The sequence below is a fragment of the Barbatula barbatula genome (assembly GCF_947034865.1).
Source record: "Barbatula barbatula genome assembly, chromosome: 4".
In the NCBI taxonomy this organism is placed as follows: Eukaryota; Metazoa; Chordata; class Actinopteri; order Cypriniformes; family Nemacheilidae; genus Barbatula; species Barbatula barbatula.
In genome coordinates this window covers 2,133,038-2,152,745 of record NC_136768.1, presented here as the reverse complement: position 1 = coordinate 2,152,745, position 19,708 = coordinate 2,133,038, and the positions used below count along the sequence as shown (strand labels likewise).

The 19,708-nt window shown below is 37.0% G+C and overlaps 3 protein-coding genes across 3 annotated transcripts; all 3 read right to left on the bottom strand.

Moving 5' to 3' along the window:
• Positions 1 to 278: 278 nt before the first annotated feature.
• Positions 279 to 6,114, bottom strand: mapk11 (mitogen-activated protein kinase 11; the record flags this gene model as incomplete). The annotated part of the gene is made up of 12 exons (XM_079454047.1): positions 279 to 1,042; positions 1,294 to 1,467; positions 1,562 to 1,640; positions 1,824 to 1,903; positions 2,167 to 2,238; positions 2,345 to 2,459; positions 2,604 to 2,651; positions 2,804 to 2,833; positions 2,969 to 3,080; positions 3,228 to 3,286; positions 3,405 to 3,534; positions 6,002 to 6,114. The coding sequence occupies 12 exons, from the start codon at positions 6,112 to 6,114 to the stop codon at positions 969 to 971; spliced, it is 1,086 nt and encodes a 361-aa protein (XP_079310173.1). The 3' UTR covers positions 279 to 968.
• A 313-nt stretch (positions 6,115 to 6,427) lies between these two features.
• Positions 6,428 to 15,134, bottom strand: LOC306892761 (scavenger receptor cysteine-rich domain-containing protein DMBT1-like). Its single transcript, XM_079454039.1, has 15 exons — positions 14,835 to 15,134; positions 14,142 to 14,450; positions 13,730 to 14,035; positions 13,310 to 13,615; positions 12,884 to 13,189; positions 12,460 to 12,765; positions 11,182 to 11,490; positions 10,770 to 11,075; positions 9,666 to 9,974; positions 9,254 to 9,559; positions 8,835 to 9,140; positions 7,967 to 8,275; positions 7,581 to 7,886; positions 7,061 to 7,413; positions 6,428 to 6,863 (listed from the first exon to the last, which is right to left on the bottom strand). Exons 1-15 carry the CDS (start codon positions 14,944 to 14,946, stop codon positions 6,858 to 6,860), a joined length of 4,155 nt encoding a protein of 1,384 aa, XP_079310165.1. The 5' UTR covers positions 14,947 to 15,134; the 3' UTR covers positions 6,428 to 6,857.
• LOC306892943 (scavenger receptor cysteine-rich domain-containing protein DMBT1-like) lies at positions 14,994 to 18,569 on the bottom strand (the record flags this gene model as incomplete). Its single annotated transcript, XM_079454367.1, has 8 exons — positions 14,994 to 15,076; positions 15,224 to 15,427; positions 15,622 to 15,930; positions 16,232 to 16,537; positions 16,783 to 16,962; positions 17,836 to 18,012; positions 18,085 to 18,417; positions 18,536 to 18,569. The coding sequence occupies 8 exons, from the start codon at positions 18,567 to 18,569 to the stop codon at positions 14,994 to 14,996; spliced, it is 1,626 nt and encodes a 541-aa protein (XP_079310493.1).
• Positions 18,570 to 19,708: the final 1,139 nt, after the last annotated feature.

Genomic DNA, 19,708 nt, shown 5'->3' with positions numbered 1-19,708 from the left:
AAACATAACTTATCTTTCCTCACTAAAACACGTTTATTCTGTAAACAGCTACTATTATTCCCCAAATTCTTTTCAAGTATTGTTTAAAACACATTACGTTACAGGACAGAAGAGCATTCAGATTAACATCAGGACATTCTATTGTAGGATTTTTTGCATTGTGTCATGAGTTTTATAATTACTAAGCAAAAGTTCAGCGCAATGCATCTGGAAATTTTTTTCATGTTGCTGTTTAACATAGGTTATGCTGTATAGGATTTTAAAGTATTTCTCCCTGATAGCATAAACACTTTACACAAGCAGTCAAAGTTTTAGTATTCCATTTTAAAATGGTTTTAGGGCGAGGTTAGTTGATTTTTGCTCAGGAACATTTTTAAAACATCCGTTCCTAAAATAAGCGGAATAACATCTTATACAATCTTTAAGTTATGCAATCAAAAACATATTTGAGGTACGCAAATTCAAAGTTGCCCTTACAGATGTAAAATGGGTCAATACAGAATGTGTAATTGTCTACATTTTATGCAGAGACATTAATCACTTCTTTCAACAATGTAAACACATTTTCTCTCTCATGGCCGTCTTCTCTTCTGCATGCCTTGCTTGTTTTGGTCTTAAACGAAGGACACAATACCCTGCTTTACCTGACACCTACCTCTCATTCTATATCAAAAAGATGCAAAACACATGATTTACACACATACACACGCACACACACAACATGCACCTTAATAATATGAATACATTGTGTCATAGTTACAACATTATCACTCGTCATTGGCTCATAATTAAATGTGTGTAGGAACCCACACATATAGCCTACAGGAAGGACATCATGCCTTGGAAATACATTTTTATTGTCTTTGATGGACAGCAGTCTGTTCGTATGTGTGTCCACTAATCCAAGTCCTGTTTCAGAAAGCGACGGGCCGGTGACGGTCTTCCAGGATTGTATTCATGTTTGTATATTACTGTTCAACCTGAAGTGTTTCCGGTTTATTGGACAGGGCTTTGAAATTGTTTACTTCCTCATACACCAGCTCTGTAGAAAGAGAGATCGTTTTATTGCATATCTTAAGACAACACATCACTGTCAGAATATTCTTTATAGTTTATGAACAGGATCTGTTATCGAATGCACTTTTGGAAGGTAGTGGTGTAACTGTTGGGTTGATGCATCAATATATGATATAACTTTTTTGAATGAACAAAAAGCTTTAGTGTGGTGTTGGTTCATCAGATTGTGAGACAACATGCAGTGTTATGGCAGCTTATAGCAAGAGCGTCTCTCACCCTTCCATTCCTCCAGCGTTCGGTCCTTGCTCTCAGGGGTCTGGTCATACGGAGAGGCTTCCGGTTCATCGTCGGGATCATGGTATTGAGAAAAGTACGAATGGCACAGAGCTTCACTGGCAGAGATTCTCCCATCACAATCCAATACTAACATTTTCTTCAATAAGTCAACCGCTGGAAAGAAAGAGAAAGTATAGAATTGTTCAAAATGGGGTAAATGTAATGCAATGTAAAGTGGGTCTATCTTACAATACTGTGTTTTTCTCACCCAATGGATTTGCCCCCCTGAATATCTTTTCCAGGTCCTGCTGTGGCATGTACGGAAGGGACTGGATGTACTTCTGAGCCTAGACATAGAAACTCAATTAATTTTAGGCCATATAATTAAAACGTCTGTCTCAAATATGATTTTATCAAGTTATTAGTATCTATAACTTTAACTAATCTCTACGTCCATTCCAAACATTAATCCGTTTGTTAAGAATTATAACTGAAACTATTATTAGACCATTTGGCTGGCGTCATCTCACATGTTCAGAGGATATTTTCTTTAGGACTTCAGCGGTGGGAGTGCCTACCACCTCCATAATTCTCTTCAGCTGATCTATATCTGCATTCATTGTGTTAAATATCAAAACATAAACAGCGTAACCAAATACAATTGTATTTTTAGAAATGTGTGTAGATTGACTGAACCTTATCCAGCTAAAGGTTCGGTCTGACTGCGAGATACCCAGCCTCTGTTTGCAATCATCCTCCATAATTACATTTTGGACCACTTAGGCTGTGCTTTCTTAACATGCCTCACAGGAAGTAAGAGTCACTCAAATACTGCACTAAGAGGGGGTTTAAGTGCCTTTGAATCAAGGATACAGTCGTTGCCCGGAAACAAAACGTTGCCCTTCAGAAGTTCACCCATGATGCATCCGACCGACCAGATGTCCACTGTAAAATGATTCATTTGCAAAGCTTGAGGATATTTATTTATATATCTCATACAATAAATAAATATATAAATTTTTAAGTTTTCTTTTCTTTATTTTAAGTTTACCTGTCTGGTTGTAGTGCATCCAGTTAAGCATTATTTCAGGTGCTCTGTACCAGCGAGTGGCCACATACCCGGTCATCTCATCATCCGTCTGCCTGGCTAAACCAAAATCCAGGATCTGACAACAGATCAAAATAATTTCTGTTAAAATGATCAAGAGAGTTTGTGCTTATTTTAACGCTGAAGTTTTTTTTTTATCTACAGTGAATCACATTACAGTAGTTCAAACATGCAAAGTCATTAAAACTGTCCTTTTTCCTACCCTGAGTTCACAATCTTCATTCACTGCTACATTGCTCGGCTTTAAGTCCTGAAACATAAATGTCCTTATTAAAATGATTATGAACAATTCGACAAGGTCAGAAAGGATGATAGCACTTTAGCCAACAGAAACCATTTGATGTGCTGTTTATTCTGGTGTAAATACGGATCAAAATGAAAAAGGAGAGGGCTAGCACATACCCTGTGGATCAGTCCAGCTGAATGAATGTACTGTTTGTGAGAGAAGAAACGGAGCTGTTAGATGAAACAGTAAAGCGAGGCAGAAATAAAGAGACTTGGGTAGCACAGCGGAGATCTGATTTTATCCCTGTGTGAAATAACAAAAGCAACATTTCATGTACTCGCCTTAAGGCCACGGAGAAGCTGATAGATGAGGAATTGTACATGTTCGTCTGAAAGTCTTTGAAACTTGACTATGTTGTTGAGATCCGCTCCCATCAGATTGGTGACGAGGTAGCTAAGGACAAAGAGGCGGTTTTGTTTTAGGAAAGTACACAAGGGTTAACGTCCTTCTATCAAACTTGCAAAAGTCACTTGGTCCAAAATTGCAATGATAAAAGAGTTGACTCAAATGTAGATATGTTGATACAGGTGAGACACTCACACCTCATGAAAGTCTTCAAGAGAAGCTGCTGGGGTGAAAACGTCTAGAAGTCCAATCACCTGGATGAAAATAACACAATACATTTTGAATATGAGGCGAACTAGCGGTTGTGTGATGTTGTGGTTCAGGCATTGGTGTTGGTGAGTGTTCTTGTGTATGTGCATTTTTGGGACTCACATTCTCGTGCTTCATGTGTTTGAGAAGTCTCAGCTCTCTGTATGTTCTTCTGCTGTGGATGAGGGACTGGAATGGTCGAGAGAGCTTCTTAACAGCCACTTTCTGACGTAGGCGCACGTCATACGCCGAGCTAAAGAAATAAAAGCGTGGTATTGGATCATGTGGTCGTAATGAAGATTGGTAGATGTTGAAGTAGAACTGAAGTTTGACCTTCATATTATGTGGCCTCACAAGCTCTGTCATATCCTATGTACCACATTATTATAGGCTATTATATACAAATATTCTTTCAAATTTTTGTAGGGCTACACTAAAAATGGTCTCAAAGCAGAGTTCCCATCCCCCATTTGGGAGCTTCTCGTTCCCCGATTCAGCCCTTCACACCCGGGTCTTCCCAGCCCCCAAAACCAGCTCTGCCGTAAAGAAGTCAAATAATCACACAATAGAAAGGGGCTTAACATGAACAATGCAAATTCACAGCTCATTTGAGTAATAAAGTGTGTGTGGGTGTGTGAGAGATTCTTGGGTGTGGGTGACTAAGAATAAAGCGACATTAAAGACATTAAAGGTATTTAAATAAGAATTGCACACCTTTCTTGTTTAGTTTGGTTTATTTCCGAATTCTCAATCTCAATTTAAATGAAGATTAGGATCTCAAATATGTTAATTTGAGTTAAGCCTCATATGACATGAAATTGAAGTTTCGCATTGTGGAAGTAAAACCTTGATGCATTACAGAAGCGACGGCAAATTTGAGTGGATTTCAGTGAATAACTTTGACAATTCATTTAAAAAGCCTATGATAGTTTAGACAGCATCTATTCAAATACACAAGAAAAGCTTAATATCATGTCTCTTGCAGGATGATACACTGAAATGTCTCTATAAACCCATCGCTAGGTTGTCAGTATAAAAGGAACCTACTCAACTCAACATGGGATCAAATCAGCAACAATTAAATCCTTTGTGAAACGCTATTGTGAATGCTGTGCATCTTTTAATGTGGCTAATGAAGTAATTAGGTCTCAGGTGGTCTCGGTGGGATGTGGGGCATCTGTGTCCCTGACAGGGAAATGAGCTGCATCGCATCATTCTTCAGAGATGGCAATCTGCCAAACTAAGCAGAAGTCAACAAAAAAAACTGGTTGCGTTTAATTATATTATTAATATTGTTATATTACTAATATTTAATTTGACTATACACTACATGAAATGCTGATGCGGCAATGTCCTGATAGGACATTTCTTCAGAGGGATCACATGAGGCAAACTTTTTAGCAACTAGGTTGATGAATCTGTGCTATTGCTTACACAACAATTGCAAAACTTTGCTAACGTTTGAGGAAGGGGAAGAGAAACTTATTAAAATGATTAAATTACCTGGATGATCGCGCAACAACTGTCAGTAGCTGATTATATATATTGAATATACTGAATATTGAATAAAAAAGAATATACTGACATATTTAGAACTTAAAGATGCTCAGGCCAAGAGAGAGAAGCTGTGTTACTATGGCAACCATTTCAGTCACAGCGTGAGGGAGGCTGGATGGCTCTAACGCCGAGATGCTATAGTGTGCGGTGCGATGCAAATCTTTGTTTCAGCATGACATATAAAACCGTGGCAGGATGATAAAGCTGGACTCATTCCCGTAAAGATGGATCAGATCAGATTTCTGATGGGGGTGTGGCATTACTAAAGTGGAAACAGTCTTACTTTAAGATCAGCACTGAATAGGTCTAGCACGATGGCCGATACAGGAATATTATCTTACCAGATGGGCATGTTGATCCGTTATGTTTACACTGCATTACACAGACTCTTGCACAATCTGGGGCCTTTGTGTATAGAAAAGACGGCAGCTGATTTCAACATGTACAATATGCAGTTTTGAATGTTGTGAAAGACCTTCTTTGTCTTTTAGATGAACTGTCAGCAACATATAAAATAAACCAAGCACAGCAAAGAGTGATGTTTACTTTCATCTACACTACAGTCAGGCTAACTTGCATGACTTTATATAGACATCATCATTGTTGCAGCAATGTTTGACACATCTAATCGTTGTCAATAAACAAAAATGGATTACAATAATGAATAAATAAAAGACTAACAATATTATTTTAAATATACTAAAGACATTTAGACATGCAATTTTATAGTGGAGTTGTTGTTATTTGAGATAATAATACTTTTACAAACAGATGTTTAGAAGCAGCAATGTTTGTAAATATGGCTGTTTATTTATTTATTGTTTTCCTCCAAAATACATGGATGTTGTTTTGTTATGGAATATTCTCGCCTCACCCTCATCTACTCTTTGACTTTAAATTACAAATCCTACTACGACGAAGACTCAGCTTATGAATGTTAATTTCTCCATGCACGCGTTGCCTAGTTACCTTCCTGAAACCTCCGGCGGCGTCGTATAAGAAATATTCACAAGCCACGCCCACAACCGTGCCTGATTCGCTAGCAGCTGCCACTCACTTCGACGTCGTCCTTTCCGCCAGTAAGTACGTCTCGTCACGTAATTAATATGCACGAGTCACGCCTTCGTCATAGTAGTGTGTGTAATTTCGCCTGGTGGACTCACCATACTGAGCCGTAAGCTCCCGATCCAACTGGTGTGAGGTTCTGGTATCGTTCGGGTACCTCCCAGACTGTCTTGTTCAACTCTTGCCGGTAGAATCCCGGTCTTGTCGACATATCTTCCGTTGAAAGACGTTCTTTAATAGATAAAATGGCTAATTTTAACACATACGATGGAGGGATAGTCCTGTGAGTAGAGTCAGCCGGCTTTGGTCCTTCTCCTTCTTTTTGCCAGAAATGGGAGGAACCGTCTATGATTCGTGTGCGTGTGAGAGTCATGGGGGATGGGGGCAGGCTGTGATATCGATTTTATGTTATTAACACCAACAAACACATTTTATTGTATATCATATAGCGTTATATTGTACATTTTATATATATTATTAAATTATTATAATATATACTTATAAATGAAGGATGACACGGGAATGAAATAACTAGTACAATGTTTATTGTTTTATATAGGCCCATTAATATGCTAAGCATCAAAATATTAATAATATTATGAGAAAAAATACATGCAAAATTATATCATTACACCAACTACATAGAATAAAATAAGACTTTTTTGTAACATTTTATTGGTCATATAGTTCCAAATATAAACTTACAAACAACACTAAAGATATTCATAATACAAAGATTTTAAAACATAAAGAATTTCACAACTCTTAATAATTATTATGCATTTCACAATGCCGTTATGTATATTCCACCACCCAGAGCATATTGCTGTAACTTATTTAGTCTTGACTAATTTGTACAAAAAAAGAAAAAATGTTGTGCAGTGTCAGCCTCATTTGAATTATTGTCAGCATCAGTCACAGACTCCAAAGTGGGACGTAGCTCCACCAAGTGTTTCATCCCTTTAAAAACACGACAAAAGACAAAGCCTTAAAAAGCCAAGCTCTAAAACACAAAATCTGAAGGATTTAATTCATGTAAACTTGTGTTAAATGCTTATTAAAATATCTGCTAAAGAGAGAACCATGTATACACTAGTGTTCGCCATCAAAAACAGCACATGCAGAATATTTAACAGGAAAGAAAAGCAAATACTGACCTGACAGATGAAAGGGAGGCGCTCGAAGCAGAAGGCATCCATCCATACATATGTGTTATTTAGTGTAAGGGTTTTTCCACAAAAGTTGCTCATTGGATCGATTGGAAAATTGGGGTGCCACATGGCATAGTGCACATTAAACCCACCGGTCCACAACCAAGGGGATGAATGGAATAGAATATTTCTTTCAAGTCCTATCCACACGCCATTGGTGACCTGTTTACCCCGAAGCATTTGTGTGATGTACATCTGTGCTGTGTTATTTAAAACATGAGCCAGTGTCTGATTGTGACGTATGCAGTACTGCAATGCATCAATCCAGCTTTTTAATTCGTTGATGTAGATGAAGTTGTCTGACAAGATTACACGAAGATAAACGTGCATATGAGTTTTATTGATCAATATTGAATATTCGAACATAGTTGTTTGATAATTATATATTTGCCACATATCCGTGAAAGTGTTAATGAAACTGAAACAGTTATCCATTTTTAATGAAATCACACACAGAATTACTCACATTGGCAGATGACTCCAGCATCTTTATGGTGTCCACAGTCTTGTTCTCCCAAACCATTTGCTGAACAGCTTTTCAGTGTGGATTCACTTCCAGTACAATTTACATTTTTCATCCATATTGGTCCTGAACCCTGTCCAAAGTAAGCCCCTTCATTTGCCTCTATAACATCACCACAGCCCAGTTCTCTACACACCACTGCAGCATCTGATAGACCCCAGAAATCATCACACACCGTTCCCCATGTTCCGTTATGAAGAATCTCCACTCGACCAGAGCAAGAGTTAATGCCATTCACCAACCTGATAGCTAATGTACACCATAAGTATATAAAGAAAAACTCAACTAATATAAAAAGTATTAATGTATTAAAATAAGCCCTGACTTACATTGGCAGATGACTCCAGCATCCTCATAATGTCCACAGTCATGTTCTCCCCATCCATTTGATCGACATTTCTTTAGAGTAGACTCCGTTCCATTGCAGTTTACATTATCCATCCATATTTGTCCTGAACCTTGTCCAAAATAAGCATAACTCTTTGCCGCTATAACATTTCCACAGCCCAGTTCTCTACACACCACTGCAGCATCTGATCGATCCCAGAAATCATCACAAACTGTTCCCCATCTTTCATTATGAAGAACCTCCACTCGTCCAGAACAAGAGTTCTCACCATTCACCAATCTTACATATGCTGATATTCACCCATTATGAAAAAAATGAGAAATATATGAGTCTGAGACACAAACACTGTTTATTTTACTACAGAATATAAACTTATTGATCATAAGTCATATCACTTTAACAGTATGCTAAATTTGTTCATATCAGTAAATGCATGAAGTATTATCTCCACTTTGTGTCGAGGATCACAAAGCCTCTTTGCTCCTATAAATGGACTGTAACCCACAGCTTCCTGGGGCTTATTGCTTTTTTTAAATATTTTCTTTTTAACCAAGATCAATGAAAATAGTTTGTTTTGTTTCCATGTTATTTCACTACATTAACTACTGTTAACAAATAGAACCTCGCTGGAAAGGTTGAATTTTGTTTCATTTTAATTAAATATTATTAAAATTAAATACATTCTATTCAAGTCGAGGCTTCACCAGGGCCCTGATGTCAGGGTTTATTTGAAAAAGAATCACCTGCTGACATTCTAGTATTTTTTACCTATCGTGTTCTGTGTAGCACTCAAACACTCAACTGTGAAAAATGCATCACAAAAACATTTTAACTTAGTTTTTACTCACATTGGCAGATGACTCCAGCATCTTCATAATGAAAACAGTCATGTTCTCCCCATCCATTTGATCTACAGCTCTTTAGAGTAGATTCACTTCCAGTACAGTTTACATTATCCATCCATATTTGTCCTGAACCTTGTCCAAAATAAGCATTACTCTTTGCCTCTATAACATCTCCACAGCCCAGTTCTCTACACACCACTGTAGCGTCTGATCGATCCCAGAAATCATCACACACTGTTCCCCATCTTCCATTATGAAGAACCTCCACTCGTCCAGAGCAAGAGTTAGTGCCATTCACCAACCTCAGAGCTATGTTACAATCAAATGTATTTAATACACAATAAATTGCGAAATGTCAATTGTACTGTATAAGAAACGATGTCTGATTTATATATTTTTATTTATTAGAATTATTCACTCACATTGGCAGATAACTCCAACATCTTTATGATGTCCACAGTCATGTACTCCCCATCCATTTGATCTACAACTCTTTAGAGTAGATTCACTTCCAGTACAGTTTACATTATCCATCCATATTTGTCCTGAACCTTGTCCAAAAAAAGCATAACTTATCAGCTCTACAACATCACCACAGCCCAGTTCTCTACACACCACTGCAGCATCCGATAAATCCCAGCCATCATCACAAACTGTTCCCCATCTTCCGTCATGAAGAACCTCCACTCGTCCAGAACAAGAGTTGTCACCATTCACCAACTTGACAGCTATACACCCAAAAATATATAATTGTATAAGGAAAAACTAACTATATAAAATGATCTGAATACGCCTTTTAAATTATTATGACATATTTGAGTGTTTTTGACTCACATTGGCAAATTACTCCAGCGTCTTTATGATGTCCACAGTTATGTTCTCTCCATCCATTTGCTGAACAATTTTTCAGTGTAGATTCACTTCCAGTACAGTTTACATTATCCATCCATATTTGTCCTGAACCTTGTCCAAAGTAAGCACCACCCTTGGCTTCTATAACATTTCCACAGTCCAGCTCTCTACACACCACTGCAGCATCTGATCGATCCCAGAAATCATCACAAACTGTTCCCCATCTTCCATTATGAAGAACCTCCACTCGTCCAGAACAAGAGTTACTGCCATTTACCAATCTTAGATAGTCTGATATCCATACATATGAGACAATGAGAAATAAATGAAGTTCAGATTTACATACAGAATATGTCATTTAATACACATAAATACACCCTCGTCCATTGTTATTTTGTTTATAATAGATATACATACAGTCCATTATTAATGAACATTTTTCATAAATTCATGTTATTTTACCCCACTAACTAATGTTAATAAATAGAACCTGTCTGTAAAATGTAACCATTTAAGTCAAACAATTTAGTATAAAATCATGAAATGACTGTAAATGAAAACTGTTATTTAAACAGTAAAAAAAGACAGCAGTATTTCAAGAAAACCATTGTAAAAATACAGAAAGAATTTAAATAACTTTACAGTGTAAAACAGTCAAATTTGAACAACAAATTGTGCACATGAGGTCAAAGTTTGTACACAATATTTTTAGATTATTTACATGATATGTTACTGTTATATTTACTGATGTGTTAAGTAGCTGTGTAATAAAATTGTTTAGCTAGCCAGCTGTTATCACGTAATAAACCCCGACCAGGTGATAGTTGATTGGATTTTTATTAATCAGTTGTGACATGTTGAGGTTAATGAATCCGTCAAAACAGCCACTATAATGGTCAAATGGGAATAACTAAACTAATAAAATACTTCAGATTAACATGTTTTACGTCTGGGTGCTGATCAGGGTATATATTTTACAATTACAGCTGTACATTATGCCTTATCTTTTGTGTTCTCTTTAGCATTTCTGAGCATTTAAAAAACATCACAAAAATCTCTGAATACTTAAAAATGTTTTTGACTCACGTTGGCAGATGACTCCAGCATCTTTATGATGTCCACAATCATGTTCTCCCCATCCATTTGATCTACAGCTTTTTAAAGTAGACTCTGCACCAGTGCAGTTAACATTATCCATCCATATTCTTCCTATACCTTGTCCAAAATAAGCAGAATTCTTGACCTCTACACCATCTTCACAGCCTATTTCTCTACACACCACTGCCGCATCTGACAGATCCCAGAAATCATCACAAACTGTTCCCCACTGACCATCATGAAGAACCTCCACTCGTCCAGAGCAAGAGTTATTGCCATTCACCAACTTGACAGCTATTTATATCCCAAAATTAAATAAATATACAAAAAATATTAATATACATCATCAGAATTAGTCTTTAAATTATATTTTCAAATTTTGTAAATGTTTTTTACTCACATTGGCAGATGACTCCAGCATCTTCATAATGTCCACAGTCATGTTCTCCCCATCCATTTGATCTACAGCTCTTTAAAGTAGACTCGGTTCCATCGCAGATAACATTATCCATCCATATTTGTCCTGAACCTTGTCCAAAATAAGCATAACTCTTTGCCTCTATAACATTTCCACAGCCCAGTTCTCTACACACCACTGTAGCGTCTGACAGATCCCAGAAATCATCACACACTGTTCCCCATCTTCTATCATGAAGAATCTCCACTCGTCCAGAACAAGAGTTCTCACCGTTCACCAATCTTACATATGCTGATATTCACCCATTATAAGACAAAGATAAATATATGAGTCCAAGACACAAACATTATGTTCGATTTACACTTTTAAAAATAAAGGTGCTCAAAAGGTTCTTCATAGCGCTGCCATAGAATATGTCATGATTCCGCTATCATGTCATGTTTATTCTTGGTCTTGCAGCGGAGTCATGGCATAGCCTTAGGTTTTGTGTGAGAAAGACATGGCTTTGTTTTGATATTGACTTGCCATGTGCTTTCTCATGTCTCGGCGATGTTTCCCGCCCTTTTGTCTCGTTAGCCTTCCCATTAGTGTTTCATTACATACAACTGCCCCTTGTTAATTATCCTGTGTTTGTTCCCCTTTAAAACATCCTCGTGTTCATTGTCCTGTGCTCGTTCATTGTACTTTGTACGCTTACCTTGTCTGAACCGTTTCTTGGATTTCGTACGTCATGTCTCGAGTTATTGTTACACTGTTGTCTAGTCTAGTCTAGTCTAGTCTAGTCTAGTCTAGTCTAGTCTAGTCTAGTCTAGTCTAGTCATTTATTTTTCGCTCAGTCTAGCTAGTCCTAGTCCTGTTGTTGTTATTATTTTTCTAGTCTTGTTTTACTCCCTCGTGGGTTTTTGTTTTGAATTTATTGTTAACCTCTTCATCCCCGTGTGTGCCTGCACTTGGGTTCTTCCCCACACCTTTCATGACAGAATAACCATTTTTGGATCCACAAAGAACTATTCAGTCAAAGTTACTTTAAAGAACCATCTCTTTCTTACTTTTTACAAACTGAAGAACCCCTTTTCCTCACAAAGAACCCTTTTTTGAAACCGAAAGGTTCTTTATTGAACCTAAAGGTCCTTTGATGGCATAAAAGAAGCACCTTTGAGAAGCACCTTTTTTAAAAGTGTACTACAGGAGATATCTGAAATCAAACTCTTTAGCCTTTTTGAGCTGAAAAAATACATCACAACGTTGTGTATGACTCACATTCGCAGATGACTCCAGCATCTTCATAATGTCCACAGTCATGTTCTCCCCATCCCTGTGATCTACAACTCTTTAGAGTAGACTCCGTTCCTTTGCAGTTTACATTATCCATCCATATTCGTCCTGAACCTTGTCCAAAATAAGCAAAGTTCTTCGCCTCTATCACATCTCCACAACCCAGCTCTCTACACACCACTGCAGCATCTGATCGATCCCAGAAATCATCACAAACTGTTCCCCATGTTCCATTATGAAGAATCTCCACTCGTCCAGAGCAAGAGTTACTGCCATTCACCAACCTCAGAGCTAAGTTACACCCACATTGGTATAATTATATTAAGTTAAAATGAAATATGTTAAAAAATTATGTCTTAGAATAAGTTTAAAGATTATGACTTTAATTTTATGTGTATTTGTGACTCACATTGGCAGATGACTCCAGCATCTTTGTGATGTCCACAGTCATGTACTCCCCATCCATTTGCTGAACAGTTTGTCAGTGTAGATTCACTTCCAGTACAGTTTACATTATCCATCCATATTTGTCCTGAACCCTCTCCAAAGTAAGCACCACCCTTAGCTTCTATAACATCACCACAGTCCAGTTCTCTACACACCACTGCAGCATCTGATAGACCCCACAGATCATCACAAACTGTTCCCCATCTTCCATTATGAAGAATCTCCACTCGTCCAGAACAAGAGTTGTCTCCATTCACCAACTTGACGGCTAATTTATAACAAAAATGTGTAGATACAGTATATAATGAAATGTAAACTAAATAAAATCTATTTTATTCATTTAAATTAACATTTAATTGTTTAATTTTATGAATGTTTTTTTACTCACATTGGCAGATGGCTCCTGCATCTTTATGATGTCCACAGTTGTGTACTCCCCATCCACTTGCTGAACAGTTTTTCAGTGTGGATTCATTCCCAGTACAGTTAACATTATCCATCCATATTTGTCCTGAACCTTGTCCAAAATAAGCAAAACTCTTTGCCTCTAGAACATCTCCACAGCCCAGTTCTCTACACACCACTGCAGCGTCTGCCAGATCCCAGAAATCATCACAAACTGTTCCCCATCTTCCATTATGTAGAACCTCCACTCGTCCAGAGCAAGAGTTAATGCCATTCACCAACCTGATAGCTATACACCCACAATTGTATAATTGATATATAATAAAAAATAAACTAAGGTTTATACAAAATGTGTAAATTAATATTAATTACATCTTAAATTGTATTGTAATTATTTACTCACATTGGCAGATGACTCCAGCATCTTCATGATGTCCACAGTCATGTTCTCCCCATCCATTTGATCTACAGCTCTTTAGAGTAGATTCACCTCCAGTACAGTTTACATTATCCATCCATATTCGTCCTGAACCTTGTCCAAAATATGCACCCGTCTTTGCCTCTATAACATCTCCACAGTCCAGTTCTCTACACACCACTGCAGCATCCGATAGACCCCAGAAATCATCACAAACTGTTCCCCATGTTCCGTTATGAAGAACCTCCACTCGTCCAGAGCAAGAGTTGTGTCCATTGACCAACTTGACAGCTATACACCCAAAAATATATAATTATATAAGTCAAACTATATAAAAAGTATAATGTATCTAAATAAACCTTTAAATTATTAATTTCATGAATTGTTTTTGACTTACATCGGCAGATGGCTCCTGCATCTTTTTCATGTCCACAGTCATGTACTCTCCATCCATTTGCTGAACAATTTTTTAGTGTAGATTCACTCCCAGTACAGTTTACATTATCCATCCATATTTGTCCTGAGCCTCGTCCAAAATAAGCACCACCCTTGGCTTCTATAACATTTCCACAGTCCAGCTCTCTACACACCACTGCAGCATCTGATCGATCCCAGTCATGATCACAAACTGTTCCCCATGTTCCATTATGAAGAACCTCCACTCGTCCAGAGCAAGAGTTACTGCCATTAACCAATCTTAGATAGTCTGAAATCCACCCATTATACGACAAAGAAAAATATATATACACTGTTTTACTGACTATAAAATATATTTGTACTAATCAAATGGTCAGACTTTAAGATTCAACTTGCTAATATTACTTACTGCACAAGTTGTCATGAACCAACAATACATTTGTATACTACTTTCTTGTCTAGATTAATGATAATGTATAAATATACAATTGTCCATTGTTAATTCTAGTTTTTATACATTATATTGTGTATGAAATGTAAAAAAGTTTAAGATTGGTAAATAAACATTTACCATGAATAATGAAGACATTGTCCTCTTAAATGTCATGTTATTTTACTCCAATACCTAATTGAATTAATAGATTTCCAATGTAAATTGTATGCTTTAACTCACATTGGCAGATGACTCCAACGTCTTTGTTATGTCCACAGTCATGTTCTCCCCATCCATTTGATCTACAGCTCTTTAGAGTAGACTCCGTTCCATTGCAGTTTACATTATCCATTGATATTTGTCCTGAACCATGTCCGAAGTAAGCATCACTCTTTGCTTCTATACCATCTTCACAGCCCAGTTCTCTACACACCACTGCAGCATCTGATAGATCCCAGTCATCATCACACACTGTTCCCCATCTTTCATTATGAAGAACCTCCACTCGTCCAGAACAAGAGTTAGTGCCATTCACCAACTTGACAGCTATTATACACCCAAAGTTATATAATTATATAAAGGAAAGCGTAAATTATATAAAGAAATAGTAATTGTGATTTTTGACTCACATTGGCAGATGACTCCAGCATCTTCGTAATGAACACAGTCATGTTCTCCCCATCCATTTGATCTACAGCTCTTTAGAGTATACTCTGTTCCATCACAGATCACATTATCCATCCATATTTGTCCTGAACCTTGTCCAAAATAAGCATAACTCTTTGCCTCTATAACATCTCCACAGCCCAGTTCTTTACACACCACTGTAGCGTCTGACAGATCCCAGAAATCATCACACACTGTTCCCCATCTTCCTTTATGAAAGACCTCCACTCGTCCAGAACAAGAGTTAGTGCCATTCACCAACCTGACAGCTATACACTCAAAATGATATATAATATAAATAAAAAATACAATGTATCAGAATAAACCATCCAATTATATGTAGAACTTGTTTTTGACTCACATGGGCAGATGACTCCAGCATCTTTGTGATGCTCACAGTCATGTTTTCCCCATCCATTTGATCTACAGCTTTTTAAAGTAGACTCACTTCCATAGCAGTTTACTTCGTCCAACCATATTTGTCCTGAACCTCGTCCAAAATAAGCACCACCTTTTACCTCTGTGGCATCTCCACAGCCCAGTTCTCTACACACCACTGCAGCATCTGACAGATCCCAGCCATCATCACACACTGTTCCCCATTCTCCATCATGAAGAACCTTGACTCGTCCAGAGCAGGAGTTACTACCATTCACCAATCCTACATATACTGATAACCACCAATGATAAGATATGAAGATCAGACACACACACTGTTTAAATTACTACAGAAGATATCTCTACATATTGTGATTGAAATGTAAAAGAATTCGCAGACTAGTATATTAACCGAAATGTACAGTATGTAAATATTTTGTGAAACTGTGTAAAACGTGGGATATCTTCTGCTTTATCAGGGTCTTTGGGTCCATGTCAGGTTTATTCTGCTATTATGTAAAGCACTCAAACATTCCTGAGCAGATAAAATGACATCACAAAAATATTTCAACTTCATGTGTTCTTTGACTCACATTGGCAGATGACTCCAGCATCTTCAAAATGTCCACAGTCATGTACTCCCCATCCATTTGCTGAACAGATTTTCAGTGTAGATTCACTTCCACTACAGTTAACATTATCCATCCATATTTGTCCTGAACCTTGTCCAAAATAAGCAAAGTTCTTCGCCTCTATCACATCTCCACAGCCCAGTTCTCTACACACCACTGCAGCATCTGATAGATCCCAGAAATCATCACAAACTGTTCCCCATGTTCCGTTATGAAGAACCTCCACTCGTCCAGAACAAGAGTTAATGCCATTCACCAACCTGATAGCTAATTATACCCCAAAAGATGAACATGTGATCAATTAAACTATGTTAATAAATTATAGTGTTGCATAATAAGCCTTGAAATGTACTATTTTAATGCATTTATGTATTTTTACTCACATTGGCAGATGACTCCAACATCGTTTTGATGTCCACAGTCATGTACTCCCCATCCATTTGATCTGCAGTTTTTTAAAGAAGACTCAGTTCCTTTGCAGTTAACATTATCCATCCATATTTGTCCTGAACCTCGTCCAAAATAGGCATTACTCTTTGCGTCTACAACATCACCACAGCCCAGTTCCCTACACACAACTGCAGCGTCTGATAGATCCCAGTCATCATCACACACCGTTCCCCATCTTCCATCATGAAGAACCTCCACTCGTCCAGAGCAGGAGTTACTACCATTCATCAGTCTTAGAAGAGCTGATATCCACCAAATAAAGAGAAATGTGAAGGTCAGACATGCAGAATATTTGACTTACTAGAGATGATATCTATAATCAACAACTAATAATATTTTACAATGAGGTTTATTTTGTTAATCAATGAATGCACTAGGTATCATGACACAATAATGAACAGCATTTTAATACAGAATTTTATGGTCTAGATAAACATTTGTTTGTAAATATACAGTTGTCTATATTTTTGTTTTATTATACAAATATTTATGCACACTGTGATTTAGAATATGTAGGCTATTAGAATATTCAAAATGTGGAAATATTTAACAAATAGATGCTCACTTTACAGCTACAATCATTAAATTAGACTCACGTCGGCAGACGACTCCTGCATCGCCATCATACCAACAGTCATGTACTCCCAGTCCATCCGACCTACAGCTCTTTAGAGTAGACTCATTTCCAACGCAATCAACATTATCCATTGATATTGATCCTGAACTGAATACAGAATAAGCTAAACTTGTTGCCTCTATAACATCTCCACAGCCCAGTTCTCTACACACGACTGCAGCATCTGAAAGATCCCATCCATTATGACAAATGGTTCCCCATCTTCCTTCATGAAGAACCTCCACTCGTCCAGAACAAGAATGGTCACCATTCACCAACCTGACAGCTTTTTACACCCAAAATTATTTTAATATATAGAGATGAATAAAACTGTATGAAGACATTTAAATGTAGTAATTGTATGACTCACATAGGCAGATGACTCCAGCATCTTTATGATGTCCACAGTCATGTACTCCCCATCCATTTGATCTACAACTCTTAAGAGTAGACTCAGTTCCATCACAGGTCACATTATCCATCCATATTTGTCCTGAACCTTGTCCAAAATAAGCTTCACTCTTTGCCTCTATAACATCTCCACAGCCCAGTTCTCTACACACCACTGTAGAGTCTGACAGATCCCAGTCATGATCACAAACTGTTCCCCATGTTTGGTTATGAAGAACCTCCACTCGTCCAGAACAAGAGTGAGTGCCATTTACCAACTTCACAGCTATTGCACGAAAAGATTTACTTTTTTAATTGCAACACATTCAAATAAGCGCTTATAATGTTTTTGACTCACATTGGCAGATGACTCCAGCATCCTCATTATGTCCACAGTCATGTACTCCCCATCCATTTGCTGAGCAATTTTTCAGTGTAGACTCACTTCCAAGACAATGTACATTGTCCATCCATATTTGTCCTGAACCTTGTCCAAAAAAGGCAAAATTGTTTGCCTCTATAACATCACCACAGCCTATTTGTCTACATACCACTGCAGCATCTGACAGATCCCAGTCATCGTCACAAACTGTTCCCCATGTTCCGTTATAAAGGACCTCTACTCGTCCAGAACACAAGTTCTCACCATTCACCAACCTGATTTCACCTCCACTTGTGGTAGTTGTTCTGCCTGTATGTTAAAGAGTCACAGAGTAATTCAGAGTAATTTTCCCTAAGCCCTTATATAAATACTAGGAAAAATGAAGCAAATGTGCATTCTTTTTGGATCTGTGTGATGATATTCTTACCCAGAAGGAGAAAGAGAATCAGGGACCACAGCATACTGGCTGGAAATATATTAGATATGACATGTTACCCCACTGTTGACTTTGATCCTCTTACTTTTTGTAAATTAACATGAGGTACATAAGTCAGCCTAGCAAATGAAGTCTTAATGCAGTTTTTACAGTGTGGTCTAAGGATGATGTGTGTAATGTTAAGCCTTCTCTATGTAGTTCGATGGAATTTGCATTTAGCCTGCAGCAACTGTAACTGTAAGATATAAACGAAATTACGGCATACGGTAATGACAAATATCAGTTATATTAGTTTGTGTTGTTTTTTTATTTATGTTTTATATCTTATATCTTTTATATCTTGATGCTAGATTGAAATCGTTTAAAATTATGATAAGACATTGAAACGCTTGTATTTTGTAAATGATAGGTCCGATCATTTGCAATGAGACCGTTTTACATTTAGATAAAGACGAGGTTAGGATAATTTACCAGTGTAGATAATGTTTTATAGTTAACCGATTGTGCTCGAATAACATCTGTTATCAAGGAAAAAATGCATTAAGTGTGCATTAAATATAACTACAAAATACTCCCAAATGCATAGAACAGTCATATTGTCATCAAAAACAAATTACAGTTCACTTCTGTGTTCAGTAACAGTAACAGTTTTAATAACAGTTTTATAAAATATAAAAATAAAATATACTTAAATATACAGACAATGCAATACATAATATGTACATTCTGTGAGCAGATATTAAAAAGATAATGAAAGCAGTTATTTAAGTTGTGTATAAAAAAATAATGAATATGTATATTTATTTGCCAATACCTGATCTCTGGTCTCTGTAAATGCTTTCTTTATGTGATTGAGTCAGGATGTGTAGAAAGTGCTGTGTACATGTGTAAGTTATATTATGTGATATAACCACACCCATAATCACAATACAACCAGAACGCCTGCTGTGACACTATTTATAAAGTTAAATATAAATATGAAGTCAGTTTGGTGTGCAATTTATTTTATATTCATTTGTTTTTTCTGGAGAATAAAAGATTATTCCCCAGAAGGCATCGAAAGATCAATGTTTTTTGACAGTTTTTTGAGAATTTGAGAAGCAAACAAAATTTAATGATGCAAAACTTAGTTTTTGTTCTTAATATGAAAGGAAATATGCAAAT